The following is a 14,826-nucleotide window of genomic DNA, read 5'->3' as shown; positions in this document are numbered from 1 at the left end:
AATCAACGGTGAAAATCATCGTTGGAGCAGCCATGATTTGAAGCTTTATATTCCTATGAGAAAAACTATTCATGTAGTCATTATTTAAAGTAGTGTTTATTAAAAACACATCCAGGGCTGGGTTTACTTTCAAAGTCTGGAATATATAATAGTCCGTTTGTATATTCTTAATTACAAAATATATTATTTGTAAGTGCTCAAGAACACTGCACATGAATTCCTTAAATCAGAAACAAAAGTATGAAATAATGAAGGAAATATGCAGCTTTGTAGAGCAAACGTTTAAAAAGACAAAATGGAAGTTTCTCCGGCGTTCTTGTGATCCTAGTGCACAGTTTAGTCACAACAACAATGGGGTCATATGTGAAGTCATTGAACAGAAGCTGAGTTATTTACATATTTGATCAAATACGATAGCAAGTGAACCTTGAGATTAGTATCATTTACACACAGGCTGTCTGTAAGAAGTGGCCGCAGTCACCGTGATGTCACTCATTGCTTTGTGGACGGTGGTTTTGAGTTCGGCATTTTGGTCGTCGTCCTCTTGGTCTTTTTGAAACCAGAAGTGGTTTCAAAAAGAAAGGATGGATTGAAGTACAACTGAACGATGAACAAGACAATTTCAGGCGACCAAAATGTTCTAATTAACTTCCATGAATTGAAAACACACCGTGAAAAGGTTCAAGTTTGAAGACGAAAGCACGGACAACGCCGTGGTAGGGATTTGTCAGGTAGCCCCGCCCCCTAAATCATCCCCTGCTTTATGGTCTGTTTGACTCTAAATGGAGCATAATGTACTAAATGAACATCATGCTGTATTGAAGAAGACTGTAAACTAGAGATTGAGACCATAAACTCATGTTTACAATGTTTACTGAGGGAATAAATCAAGAGAGAAGTAGAGTCATTTTAGACTAGACTTCTATACAACCAGAGGAGTCGCCCCCTGGTGGACACTAGAGAGAATGCAGCTTTAAACACATGAAGCATCGGCGTCACTTTCCAGAACTGGAGGTTGTCGCCTGATTTTACGTCGTGTTCCTACAGATTTGAATTTGTAGTATTCTTTTGTTGTTAAAAGTATTTTCCTGAGTACGTTCTTCGTGTTTGACCTCACGTAGTACTGCAAACAACTTCAAGTGTTGAATTGAACTCTCCTGTTTCCCGGTTTATCACGGGAACAGGAAACTCACCACAGAAATACACTACTTGCAATTTCCAGCGACTGTCTCAACAACATTGTGACCTATGTGGCAGATCGTCTACTTCTGGGCGTGAAAGAGCCACTAAAAGTCATGTATGAATGTTGTTTTTTGCCCAGAGAATTGGGAGGCCTCAGTCCTGTGTCGAGGCGAAGTAAACTGCAACATCTCAAGGCCACTTAGCGGACTTCCTCTAATCCTGTCGTTAGTTGTTTTAGCCCCTAAAATAGTCTGTTTTTACACTTCCCCGTGTTTGAAGTCGGGGGGCGAGCGCTGACCTCCCCCATCTGCTCCTCCCGGCTCGAAAAGCCTCTCCTCTTACCCCGACACGTCAGGCTGCATTACCCTGAGACGCGCCAGGCGGCCAGTTGGCAGCAATTGGGGTTTCGATCAGAATGATTTCTTTCACAAACAATCAAATTGGTTAAAATGTCTCATCTGGTTCACAAACCACTAACAACCCCATCATTCCTTCTGGTAGATCTGCATTTCTTTCATTACCACCCTCCTTTCCCCATCTCCGTCTTTGTCTGTCTCTCATTCCCACCCCGTGCCCCATGTTATTGGGGAATGAGCTCATGTTGTTCCAATTGTACATGTTGGCAACTCTCTCCGTCTGTCTTTCTTTTTCCCTCTCTCTCTCTCTCTCTCTCTCTCTCTCTCTCTCTCTCTCTCTCTCTCTCTCTCTCTCTCTCTCTCTCTCTCTCTCTCCAGCCACCCCTCCAGTCCTTTCGATGCATTTTCACAAACTCTCTAGCTCCTTTTTTTTCTTCTTCTTTTTGTCATGGCTGTTCTTAAAGGGCTTTTACCAGAGGGGAGAATGGAGATGAGGAGCGACACGCTGGCTGATTTCCATTCACCACTTATCTGCGAGTGATGGGCTTGAGGAAATCAGATCCCCGAGAGTTTATAATGAGAATAACAAATCCCCTCTGTGTGAGTTGGAACACTTCCTCTTGTGGTCTCTAGGCGGCGGTAAAGGTTTATAAATCCACACGGAGCCACTCATAGCTGCAAATTAACTCAGAAAGAACATGACAGCTGGATTTGCTTTCTTTTTACTTTCTTTTTCTTTGATTACAAGCAAGTGGAAATGCTGCTGCGGCTCAGTAATTCATCTGCAGCATGTGGGTAAACTTTTGCGTCGATAGCGGCAGTAGTCTGAGAAGTAGACGCGAGTTATTTTTTCCTCATCAAGTCCAGGGATGTTTAATACGGTTTGAGAGGTGAAATCCTCTGTCTGGAGTCGCTTTGGTCAGTGAGAATCCCTGCAATCATATGTGGAAACATCTGTGTGTGTCTTTAATACTGTAACTTTTGATTGGAATCATGCTCGTTTCTCTTTCTTTTTTTTTTAAGTTGCAGTCACTGATATTGTTTACGCATCAAGCTTTATGTTGTGTTTGTTTACAGATGACCATCTGCTTTACGTTTCGGTGGATGGAGTGGAAACATTCATGTGACCCAAGTGAAGTAGCCTTATAAGATGCCGTTTGTGTAGGAGAGGTGAGCTGTGCATGCTCAACTGTTATGTTAGCTCAAGTTGACAACGATGGCATTCGGTCTTTACCCACAAATACTCAGTTCATACGGTGATGGAGGGAGAGAAAAAAAAATCCATCAAAAGCTGCATTTTGGGTGGAAAAATGATTGTGGTTATTATCTGGAGTCTCTCCTGCAAAGTGAACAAGCTACGAAGGGAGAGAAACTTTAGAACAGGTAAATTACTTTGAGTGCACTAAACTGTTTTTATTTAACCAGGCGAATGAGGGCGTCAACCAGAGACGACTTCATTTAGTCATCTCAACAGTCAAAGTGCTCAAGTGATTAGTGTGTCCATCAAGAAAACAGGATGGATGGATTTTGAAACAACAAAAAGCCAAACGCGAGGATTTACGGCTTTTCTCTGTTTTCATTTTAAATTTAATATCAGGTTTTAAATTATGACTGGGCGAAATGGTCAAAATTCTTCTATCCCGATATAGGCCATTTCATATCTCAATAAGTACTTGACAAATGAGAAGTAATGAGTATTTTGTCATTGAAATAAGCTACTTAAGTGCAAAATAATCAGATTTTCTGAGAAACTAGAGTTGGTGTGTGCTTGTTATTATTGATTTAGACGACATAATTGTGTCTAGATTGTCTTGTTTTTATTCCAATGTCTATTCAGTTTTCTGGAGTAAAGAAACCAGACAATATTTAAAGTTAAGAAGCTGGAATCAGAATATTTTGATTGACTTTGTCAACTGAACTCGTCTAGTTAATTTAAGTGAAATAGCACAAGTCGTCAGCTCAAGGGTTGAGTTTAAAGGCGGGGTAGGTAATCTTCAAAAACACTTTTTCCATTTGGCCTGAATAAAATGATTGGACGACATCATCATCACTAAAGTCTTCCACCAGCTGCTAGCTTCAGAGCTGGGAGTACTGTTTACGTTTATTAATACAATTTTGGGGGAGTGGCTTTGGAGAGAGGCCGACGTTTTTTTGCTGGATTTAGCGACTTTTGGAGCTAATGCTGCTAGTCTCAGTGGAGAAGAGTTGGCAACACTGGACTGGGCTTTTCAGTTGGATAATCTTTGAAATCCAGCGTACTTTTGCTATAATACTCAAGATAACCAACCCCATCTCTAAATATGCAGCAAGGGAACAATGTCTGAAATGGTACAGCCACTATTCTACCACAGAGGTAGAAATGAGCCAAATTAACATTTTCACAAGCAAAAATATAAAATTTTGGCCTCAAGTACCGGCCATTTTAAATATACATAATAAAATCAAGTACTTCCTTGCATGTCCAAGTAAAATTAGCATTCGTGAAAGGTATTTGAAACGAAGGGGATATAAGGATTCATGAAAGTCATGGTTTTATAGGATATATTGCTGTATTAACCAATATGAAGCATGTATTTTTTACATTCTGAGGGTGTTTTTGCAGTATTCACTCGGTGTTATTGGGGCTGTATTGCTGCATTACTGTTCTCCTAACCTCTCAGTGACTACTTACCAAGCAGCTTTAGAATCGGTTTTGCGGTCATATAAGCAAGCTATTCCGTGTCAAATGCTTTGCAAGAATAAATAAATAAATAAAATAAAAGTTCTCAACATTTGCAGTCACATTCGTGCAAAACATACTGCAGCCAAAACAAAATGAATACGACCAAAACAACACACCAACGTTGCGGCTAACCACCGGTGATAAACGCATAACGAGCGCCGGGAAAAAATAAATCTGCAGCGTCCACACGGCTTCTGGACAGGAGTTCCAATTTTGAGACTGAGGAGAGCGCTGCTGCGTTTCGACAGCTCCCTCCGCGTCGCTCTCATGAGGCCGATCTCCCCTCTTTTATATTCAGTCGTGGAGGGCTCCCTCACCACCAGATCTCCTTCAAGCCTCTGCCTCTCGTTACGGGCCTCGCTCTGCTTGTGTTGAATAAGTTGTCCTTCGACTAAAACTGAGCCCCTGGGCTGAGCCGAAACCCCCTCAGAGGCATCCTCCCCCCCCCCCCCCCCTCCCGGCACAGAGAAGAGGGAGAGAGAGGATATGTTACCGTGTCAAAGAAGAACCTCCTTCTCTTCAAGAGCAGCAGTCGCCTCTCACCCGTCAGTTAGTAAGAAACACATCTCAGATCGACAGGTTTACTTTTATAATCTTGTCAATTATGTAAAAAAAAAAAAATGGTCCTAAACTTGACATTATGGTGAAAAAACGTAAGTAGGACTAATGAGCTTGCTTTGTGTAAAAAGACATAATTTATATGTAAGTCTGGACATTCAGACAGGCTAGCGCTCTCGCCTCACAGCGAGAGGGGCCCAGGCTGAACGACCCCTCTGTCTGTCTGAGTTTGCATGTTCTCCCTGTGTCGGTGTGGGGTTCTCTCCGGGGTTCTGCGTCCTCCTCCCACAGGCAATAGACATGTTGCCCTGCCTTGGCCCAATGTCAGCTGGGATCGGCTCCAGCCGACACCCCCATCAAAACAATAGTATTTATACTGTATATATTTATTCAGAGAGGCAGACACATTGAACTGTATTTGACTGTTTATTTGATTTTAAATTATGTTATTTACAATTAACACAAATCTTTGGATTGTTGGAGGAACCTGAGAAACAGGAGAAAACCCTTACATAAATAGGATTGATTGAAGTAGGTCATTTCGAGTTTCCAATTAGCCTAAAGTGCATAGTTTTTGATTTTGTATTGTGGGAGGTAACATGAGCACCAGGAGAAAAGCCAATGCAGACACAGGGAGAATATACAAACTCTACACAGCCGGACAGGTGGAGGTGTCTCTGTATAACGGGATGATGAGGGTGGACAGGTGGAGGGGGGAGGAAATGGGAGCTACTGTTGTCCAACCTGAGCTTGAACAACCAGGAGCCTCCTGCACCTCACTGTCGTCGTCACGCTCGTTCTTGTTGTGCATCTGGCTTAAAAAAACATGCTTTTCATTTTCTGCAATTCAGTCTTTCCTTGGTCCTCTTCTTGCGGGACAAGAAGCCTCTCTTCTTCTTCTTCATTTTCAGCTTGACTTTTGTTCCCCAGTTCAGTTCTTTGTTTTCCAGGTCGTCCTCCTGTTGTTTCTCGACCAGGTCCTTCTTCTTGTCTTCCACCTGTTTCAATTTGGTCTCCCACAGTTTGTTCTTGGTCAGCTCCTTCTTGAACTTCCCATCCCGAGCTTTGTGGTTTGCCTGCCAAGCTTTACTTTGGTGTCACAGCTCTGTTCTTTCAAGGCCAGTTCCTTTGTGAACTTCTTCTCCCGAGCATTGTATTTAGCTTGCCAAGCTTTCTCGCTCCGGAGGAGTTTAGCTCGTTTAGTCAACAGCTGGTTTTTGGTCTCTGTGAGCTTCTGACAGAGACCCTTTTTCTCCTTGCAGAGATCCATGATTTTAGTGTCCCTTTGGTAGATCTGCTCCTCCGCCTGATTCACCTTTTTCTGGTATTCCTTCTGCAGCGTGTGCCAGCTGTAGTGGGTCTGGGCGAAGTCCTTTGTGAACTTAACCACCAGATTCTTCCTCTCGTCCTTCATCTGGTTTACTTTTGTCTCCATCAGTTCAATCATGACGAACACTTTGTTTGCAGGTCAAAAGACTTTTTTTTGTCGGTCGAAGACTTTGGTTGTCTGTCAAAGGTTTTGGTTGAAAACTATGTTTGTCTGGCGAAGACTTGGGTTGCTGTTTGAAGACTTTGATTGTTGGCCAAAGACTTTGGTTGGCGGTTGAAGACTTTGGTTATTGGCCGAAGACTTTGGTTGTCTGGCAAAGACTTTGGTTGTCGGCCAAAGACTTTGGTTGTTGGTTGAAGACTTTGATTGTCTGTCGAAGACTTTGGTTGTTGGTTGAAGACTTTGGCTGTCTGTCGAAGACTATGTGGGGCTACTCCCCTGGTTCCATAAATTCATTAATTTTTCACATACACAATGTCCAAACACATTTAGCATTTGGATCCGATTTACATCTCAACCAGCTCCTCTGTAAACCTCTCAACGAATACAACAATATCATACAATATAAAACTGTAATTGTGTGTGCAGAAATTCCTTGATATCGCTTCCTTGTGCTCCGTACTTATGACAAAAATTCTCCTCTGAAGAATTTTTGTCCTAAGTATTTTTGTCAAAATTTACAAAATTGACAGTTAAACAATCTATTCCTGTTTAGGTTATACAGTTATTATTTTGGTCAATTATCAAGTCAAAATGCTTAACATTCTTTACATTATCATGGCATTCTTTGTGTTGTATTATAAAAGGATTACTTTTGAATACAGATGGAGTTGAACATTGAAAAACTAATGATTGGATTTGTCAGTTTTGGAAAAAATCTCAATTGATTGTTAAATTAAAGTTTTAGTATGTTGTTCCCAGAGTATCCCCGAGTCAAATTGCTTTTGAAGAGATGGTAACTCTCAAAGAGTTTTTGTGTCATAAATAAACTGTTTCAGCGACTTGACCACCCTGACAAAAATCTAATTCTAGGGGTAAAAAACTAAAACTGGTAATTTTCTGAAATGTAAATGTTTAAAATAGTTTAAAAGTCTTTAAAACTCCATATCTAAACCCTAGTATTTACACCCGCATGCAAACATAATCACCCTACACAGGCGCTCGCACCATATCCTTTACTCACAGCGAGAGACCGGTTAATCAGCTCCGTGGTGTTCAGTTCCCACGTCCGTCTCCAAAATGGAACTTTCCCTGGAAACTGGAGGCATCGCGCATTCATCTCATCTCGTGAAAAATGGCTGCAGGGAAGCAGCGAGGTGTGGCGCCCATGCGGAGGTGGTTAGATAATCCGGCTATCAGTCCTTGGGTAAGCTAAGATGGCCCTGACGTCTGCTGTCTTTTGACGAGCCCAATGTCTTTTTAAGCCCTTGCTGGTAACCCTGCAGTTAATGAGGGGGTTTGCACAAGTTGGCCGTAATGCCACGCCTGAGCATTACAGGACATGACACTCGTTACATAAATAGGAGCTGGCCGTGGCGCGAACGTTTGTTACACAGGATAACAGTCACTTCATGAGTGTTCACGGTGCGCATCACCTCCAGGGCATCAAGTTGAAGCTCTTCTCTGTGTTTCTGAACTTTTAAGAACGCTAATTCAAGAAGATTATGATGTTACACATGATCCAGACTTCATTATAGAACTTCAGCGCTTTGCAGCTGTGCTTCCAAATTATTCAATATTTTTGCTTCAGGTTACATGTCAACTTAGCAGGCAGTCCTGTCCGGGCCAGCTGGAAGCTTGTGAAGGAGAGAAATGAGACATAAGAGGTGTGGTCGTCATCATCATCCTCATGACCACCGCCACCACCACCACCACCGTGCAGTTCACAGCGTTCTTGCCTTTCACTGTGGAGGAGCGAAGGTTTTCCAGGGAGCTGACGCTGACGCGGGCGCTGATGGGGCTTGCGGGGTAATCATCGGGTAGTCATGGCGGTGTGTAATGGAGGAGAGCGGCTTGTCTTCATGTGTGTCGACACGTACTCGCGCGTATGCCGAGGAGGCTTTGCGTATGTGCATTCGCACATGCTTCGGCGTGCACGCGCGTGTGTGTCTGTCAGGGGCTAGCAAGAGCAGGCACAATCTGCATGCACTTAGTCCTGGCAAGACAGAGCAGGCGTTTCTAAGCCCCTGGACCGCGCGGCGGTGGAAAACCGATCTGTAAATAACAGACACATGTGTTTGAAACTGAGTCCTGTATTCCAGCCCACGGCCGCAGTGAGAGGGAGAACACCACTCCGCTCCAACGTCAAACTGTCTCATCCAGTGTTGTATGACAATCATGCTGTAATAGCACCAAATCGGCTCCTCAAAAGGGGGCGCGTGGGGGGAAAAGGGGGCATAGCGGGGGTCTGCCGTCGGTGTGTTTCTGATTATTTGAGACGGTGGGGCCTGCGTAATGTCATGTCAAATTATCGGACTCTTGACAGCTGCAGCTTGTCGGGCCGGTTGGAGAGAACGGCTGGCTGGCTGGCTGGCTGGCTGGCTGGACGGATAGCCGACCCGTCGACTCGAGAAGTGTGGCCCGCGTAATACAAATGGGGTAAACAAAGCACTTTGAGAGGGAGAGTCCTTGACCTCTGTTGACATAAGGCCTCGGCAGCGTGTTGAGGGTTGGTTTTATTTCCTTGTTTGGCCCAAGTGGAGGGCGTTGAGATGACCCGCAGGTGACAGACCGCCACTTTGGCACTATTGTGTCCTGCCGCTCTCCTTACGGCCCCCGAGGGACCACCACCTTCAGGCCTTTTCAGGTTATTTGGACATTCAGCTCTTGATTCATTTGCCTTTTCTCCTCATTTTTTTTTGTCTTCCTGGGACGTTCAGGGCTCGCGTTGCATTCGCGCCGAACTTGTCGTCTTGCGTTTCACATTCCGCTTTCCTCCGAATTACATTTGGAGTAGACGCGGACGTGTAACTTTTCAGGGAAGCGTGACACTTGGCTTGATAGAAGCAGCGCGGCCCGCGCTTTGTGCAGCACTTTGAAGTTTGGATAATGAGTTTAAGCTCCGGTTGGGTTTGGTTCACTGTCAATTCAATGGATTCAAAAACGCAAATAAAAAGCACACTTATAATACAGCATTTGTTCTTAATCATTGGCAAACTTCTTCATGCCATGAGCTGGCTTTTGAAGAAAAAATATATTTCTTGAATTAAAACTGAATTGAAGTGAATTTATTCGTCCAGACTACGAGTTCCCTCTTCTGCCAAGTTTGGAAATATGTGCAAACGTATCATACAGATGTGACTGCAGATGTGATGTCAGTGAATCCACAACTGTGTTATTGTGAAAATGTTGCTTTAAAGTGGCGTCACCCATGTGACAGACGTATCGTGATCCACCCTGTATTAAAGAAGGAAGTTCACCGATTATTATTATTATTATTATTATTATTATTATTATTATTATTATTATTCACACATGCTGCTCATTCTCCAGCGGGAAAAAATACAAAACTGTTTCAGTAAAATTCAGTCAAGAAATTAAACAGGCATCAAGTAGAGCCTGATTGGATTTTTTAGGCTGATACTGATATTGATATATTTCCAAAACAATAACTCTGATCACAGTTTATCAACATTGAACAGTTTTGATAACGATTCCTCAAATGTGGGTATTCAATTAAATAGGATATTCTACAGTTGGAAAATAATAGTTCTAAACTATTTAAAATAGGGGCGGGGCTACACGGTGATTGACAGGTCGCTACCACGGCGTTGTCCGGTCTGCGAGTTGTCCGTGTTTCCGTTTTACAACTTGCCTTAAATTGTCTTTATTCAGCGGGTTGGTTTTTACTTAGCTCCGCCCTCTCGTGTCACTTCTGGTTGCAAGAATCACAAGATGACGAGCAGGGCAAAATACCAAACCGGAGGCTTCAAAATGGTTGACGTCACGGCGGCTTACCTCCACTTCTTATATACCTGGTGGCAACAAACAAAAAGAATGAACATGATTGATTTACACATATTCTTAGTCCAAGCTTTGACCAATAAGGAAAGTGAGTTTTGTGGTGTTCTGAAACGGGACAACGTGCAGGAAGCTTTAAGTGTTCACACAGAATCCTTCTACCTGTCACTCAATGTTCCTCAGCAGCAGATTAGCCTGAGCTCGACCCAGAGAGAGAGAGAGAGAGAGAGAGAGAGAGAGAGAGAGAGAGAGAGAGAGAGAGAGAGAGAGAGAGAGAGAGAGAGAGAGAGAGAGAGAGACGACATGTTTGGACAACACCTGACATGACAGGCTGCTTAGCCATCTCCATTAGAGTCAATGAGGACTGAGAAAAGGCAGACCGCCTCGGTCTCCAAATTGGTGCCAGCGGGGTCAAGTTGCAGGAATATGCCAATTACTTAAATTGATCAGGAGACGGTTTTCCTTGATAACCAATTTGATCAAGCTGCCGATCGCGTTACACGCGCCGCGCTGCTCGGCCGCCGAACAGGACGTCTCAGAAATTGGTTACAACGCACTAATTTCTTCGGCGAGAGTAATTCTGTTTCGTCATGTCAGGTGGTGGACGGGGCCGGTAAACAATGGCGTTTCAGTTGATTTAATTAGGCGGGGAGGAAGTATTTAGGGGCTTAATTGAGATTGCAGTGGGAAATTGCTCTGAAATAGGTCTACCTGATTTATTTTTTTTCTCCTCTTCACAGTGAGCATGACGAGGGATTTCACTCTCCTCTTTGTAGATAATCAGAATAACCGTAATCACTCCCTGGATGGCCTGTGATTGGAGAGAGCCACATGCCGAAACTTGAAATATGAAGAGTGTGTATGTCTCTCGAGTGTGTGCCTGCATGCCGTCTGCTTACTTGGTGTGGAAGTATGCGCATACGTGGAGGAGGGTTTCCTGCATGCACAGGATATCGTGCTTCTCTGCGCCTCAGAGGGCAGCATTGCTCCTTCTGCAGCTTTCTTTTGCAATTAGTCGAGCAATCAATCAGTGAAAAGACAGAAGACTCAGCAGCTCGAGTCACAACAAATGGCAACATTGTTTGGATGTACAGCTTCTCAAATCTGAAAATGATCTGGTGTATTTAGTGTTCTGTGATTGTAAATTGAATTTCTCTTGATTGTACCATTCTTCTCCATTTTCTACCATTTTATTGACCAAATCACGAATCGATTGTTCATTAAAACCTCTGACTGAATGATGACAGTTCACATTTGTTGCGATGGAGCATTATGATTTTGTAAGATATCAACGGGAGGATTTTTTGGTGTTTTTTTTTTTTTTATTAGTCTCACTACATTATTACGTATTTTTATTGTTGGGCAATTTATTTTAAGATTTGCATTTTTCCAACTGGGAGCAGCTGGCCAGGTTTTAGTTTTAGAAGGAGGTTCGTCTACATGCACAGTGAAAAAAATAACCTTGAGTCTCCTCAGTATTAATAAGTATTGTATAGTATTTGCAATTTTTTTTGGAGGTTAAATTCCTGAATTGCTTTTTGATTGACAGCTGATTGTTTCTCCCTAAACAGGCATTTGGCTTCATGTCTCGAGTGGCTCTGCAGGCAGAGAAGATGAACCATCACCCAGAATGGTTCAATGTTTATAATAAGGTAATAACCTTCTCCACTTCATGGCCCAAATCACAATTTGTAATAGTGATTGAGGAGTCACTTACAGCGCTGCGTTTGTTGAGTATCCGTTGCAGAAAATCACGGTCTTATCGCGGCTACGTGTTTTTTGAGTCGCTGCCATATTCGCAGCGCTACGGTTGGCTCATGACAAATTACAGGCCCACCGAGATCAACCGACCCGGGATAAAGTCAGATATTTTTCATGTCGAGCAATCCTCGCTGGTTCTGGAGAGCTCTCCGCTCAAAGCCCGAGACACACTCCGTTAGTCAGAACGACGGGGGGGGGGGAAGAAAAAAAAGCGCAGTAGCTTCACGCTCTAATCCCATCGTTTTTCTTGGGAAAAGCTCTGCAAATATCTCGACCCCAACGCTCTCGCTGTCCTCCGCCCTCAGAAATAAAGTAGCGGTTGATATGACAAACCCAGTCCCTGAAAATCTCACGGCATTAGTCTGCAGCCCACTGAGTTACAGTGTGGCGGACCGGGACGCTCTGACAGGAATGCTGCTCCTAATCCGCTCTTTATTAAAGTGGCTGCAGAATGGTGCTGCAGGTCTCTGGGCCCCCGCAGCACTTTCCACCAGCCACTTGCACATAAATCCCACTCCGACTGAGCTTCAGCCTCGACGAAATACATGCTGTATTGTGCGCTGCTGCTAATACTCCTATTAATATTCATTCATGTTCTGTTCTAGTGGCTCTCAATATTAAGATGTGTGTTCTACAAGCATTTTCTCCAGGGAGAACCCTCATTGGTCAATGGGTGGGGCCAAGTTGTCGATTCAAGTTCTTTTTCAAATGTAGCTATCTAGCTTAGCATCAAGACTGGGAAGACTGGGCTCTGTCCAAACGATCAGGTCAAGGTGTCAGAATCCAGTAAATTCCCAATTCTTTCATCAAACGTACGATGTAGTCGTAGTCTTGCGCGTGAAAGGAATAGTGTGACATTTTGTGAGGTTATTCACTGACTTGCTGAGATTCAGGTGAGAAGGTCGATAGCTTACATCTCGTGACTGTTGGGTTCTACGAGGGGAAACAAAATGTTCTTCCTTGTCCAACTCTGAACCCTTCGCTACGCAGACTTTCGCGCAATTTGAAATGTATTCGTCAAAGGCAAAGGAGACGGTAAATATGACCCTAACAAACTGGGGTGACCAGTGGCTAAGTGGACTAAGTGGCCTTTCAATCAGAGGGTCGGCGGTTCGATCCCCGGCTCCTGCTCCACTAGTCTCATGTCAAAGTGTCCTTGAGCGAGACACTTAACCCCAAAATGTCTCCCGTAGCTGCGTCTACGGTGTGTAGACAGATACTGAAGCGTCTGCTAAATGACTGTAATGTAATATGAGGTTAAGGCTAGCAGGCAGTTAGCTTAGCTTAGCACAAAGATTGGAAGCGGGGAGAAACAGCTTGCCCGGCTCCGTCCAAAGATAACAAAATCCGTCTGCGAGCGCCTGTGAAGCTCACTAATTAAGACTTGAAATAACACGCTGCGGGGTCACCGGGGTCACCGGGGTCACCAGCAGAGACTCGGGGAAGTTACCCTAACCTTACCCTTAACTCTTAAGCAGTTATGTTCTTGCTTTGTTTCCTCACAGGTCCAGATTACGTTGACGACACACGACTGTGGAGGACTGTCAAAACGGGACATCAAAATGGCCAAGTTTATCGACAAAATTGCACTTTCCATGTAATATTTTTGCTCTTCGTTCAGAACGTTCCTTTGCTTTCAGTCACAACTCTCCAGTGTTCTTCATAGAAACGATTAAATGTCGTCTCCCGTTGACCCGTAGACCTCCGGGTTCCTCTTCAATAACATCTGAGGAATTTTGTCAGAAAAAGAAGCTTTGGTTAAGAATAAAAGTTTGATTTTGTGAAACGGCGTCGTCTCTGTTGTTTAGCGATAGTGTTGTGATTGCTTCGCAGTAGGCCGACTCTGTCCGCTACATGCCAACGGGGTGGATGCTGCTTTTCCCTGCCGGTCCTCCACCAGACCACATGTTCTCCTCTTGGCCGTGGAGAGTGGAGCAACGTGAGGAAACGGGGGGGCGGGGGGGGTCAAAGTCGGTAGGAGGCGGATTTACGTGATTTACGGTTTGGTAGGGGATGAGTCAGACGGAGCTGCTGTGTTTCCCTGGACTGGATCGCCATCAGGAGAAGATCAGCAAAGAGAAAAGAGGGTAATAAAAGCCAAATCAGTAGAGCTATGCTCATGCTGACAAGCTATCTAGCAAAAAGCCTTTTTTCTTTCCATCCTCTCGTGTGCTTGGAAGCTGGCCGCAATGTTTCTACAGAAGCCCAGAATGGACAAACCAAACACTGGCTTCTTTCCACCGTAGTTCCCCTACAAGTTTGTCACGGGGGGGGGGGGAGTTTCAGTTGGCTGTAAATCTGCAACCTCAGCGCTATAGATGCCGGCAAATCCTACACACTGCATCTTTAACGGACACATATGAGAGAGAGGAATCTATCTTTGCATCCAACTCTTTGGTACCAAACTAATTCTTGTAAGTCCAAAACTCCAAAAGAAGAATTATCAGAAATGTGCATTTGTGATGGATGACTCAAGACCTTTTATTCAGGAAAAACAATAAAAATCTACTGGATTCATTAGAGCAGAAGACACAATATGCTCTCTACAGGAAACACTCAGGCCTTATAAAGATCTCAGCTTTATTACATAATATAGTATAGTGAGTGTTTCAAAACGTTCCTTGAGACATGAATTAAAACGATTACTTCATTTCTGTCAATCAACTAGTGGATTAATTGACTGATTGTTTCAGCCCTGAAAGCCTCTCTGACTGCTAGGCCACCATCATCTGTCCTCCTGAGGAAGAGGAGGAGGAGGAGGAGGAGGACGGAGACTTTTAAGTGACCAGACAGCAGTTCCTACAAGGCCAGACCCGGGCCACATGTGGCCCCTTCACATAATTGGCCTCAGCTGATGGCCAGAAGCAGCAGGCAGCAGAGCCAGCTCTCCCATTAGTGAACCCCTTGGATTCTGGCTCCTTAATCCGCAGTTTTTTGGGGGTTTTTCAGCTTCACCT

The 14,826-nt window shown here is 44.0% G+C and overlaps 1 protein-coding gene across 1 annotated transcript in view; it reads left to right on the top strand.

Moving 5' to 3' along the window:
- Positions 1-13,655, top strand: part of LOC137888311 (pterin-4-alpha-carbinolamine dehydratase 2-like) — a 16,568-nt gene extending 2,913 nt beyond the window's left edge. Inside the window, exons 3-4 of the mRNA XM_068731688.1 lie at positions 11,680-11,760; positions 13,375-13,655. Coding sequence (XP_068587789.1) covers positions 11,680-11,760; positions 13,375-13,470 — 177 coding nt within the window. The 3' untranslated portion in view covers positions 13,471-13,655. The remainder of the gene's footprint in view (positions 1-11,679; positions 11,761-13,374) is intronic.
- The last annotated feature ends 1,171 nt before the right edge of the window (positions 13,656-14,826 follow it).

Source organism: Cebidichthys violaceus, unplaced genomic scaffold (assembly GCF_023349555.1).
Source record: "Cebidichthys violaceus isolate CVI_PGR_0920_01 unplaced genomic scaffold, fCebVio1.0.p SCAF_53, whole genome shotgun sequence".
In the NCBI taxonomy this organism is placed as follows: Eukaryota; Metazoa; Chordata; class Actinopteri; order Perciformes; family Stichaeidae; genus Cebidichthys; species Cebidichthys violaceus.
The sequence above is the reverse complement of the archived record's forward strand: the minus strand, read 5'-3'. Positions and strand labels throughout refer to the sequence as shown.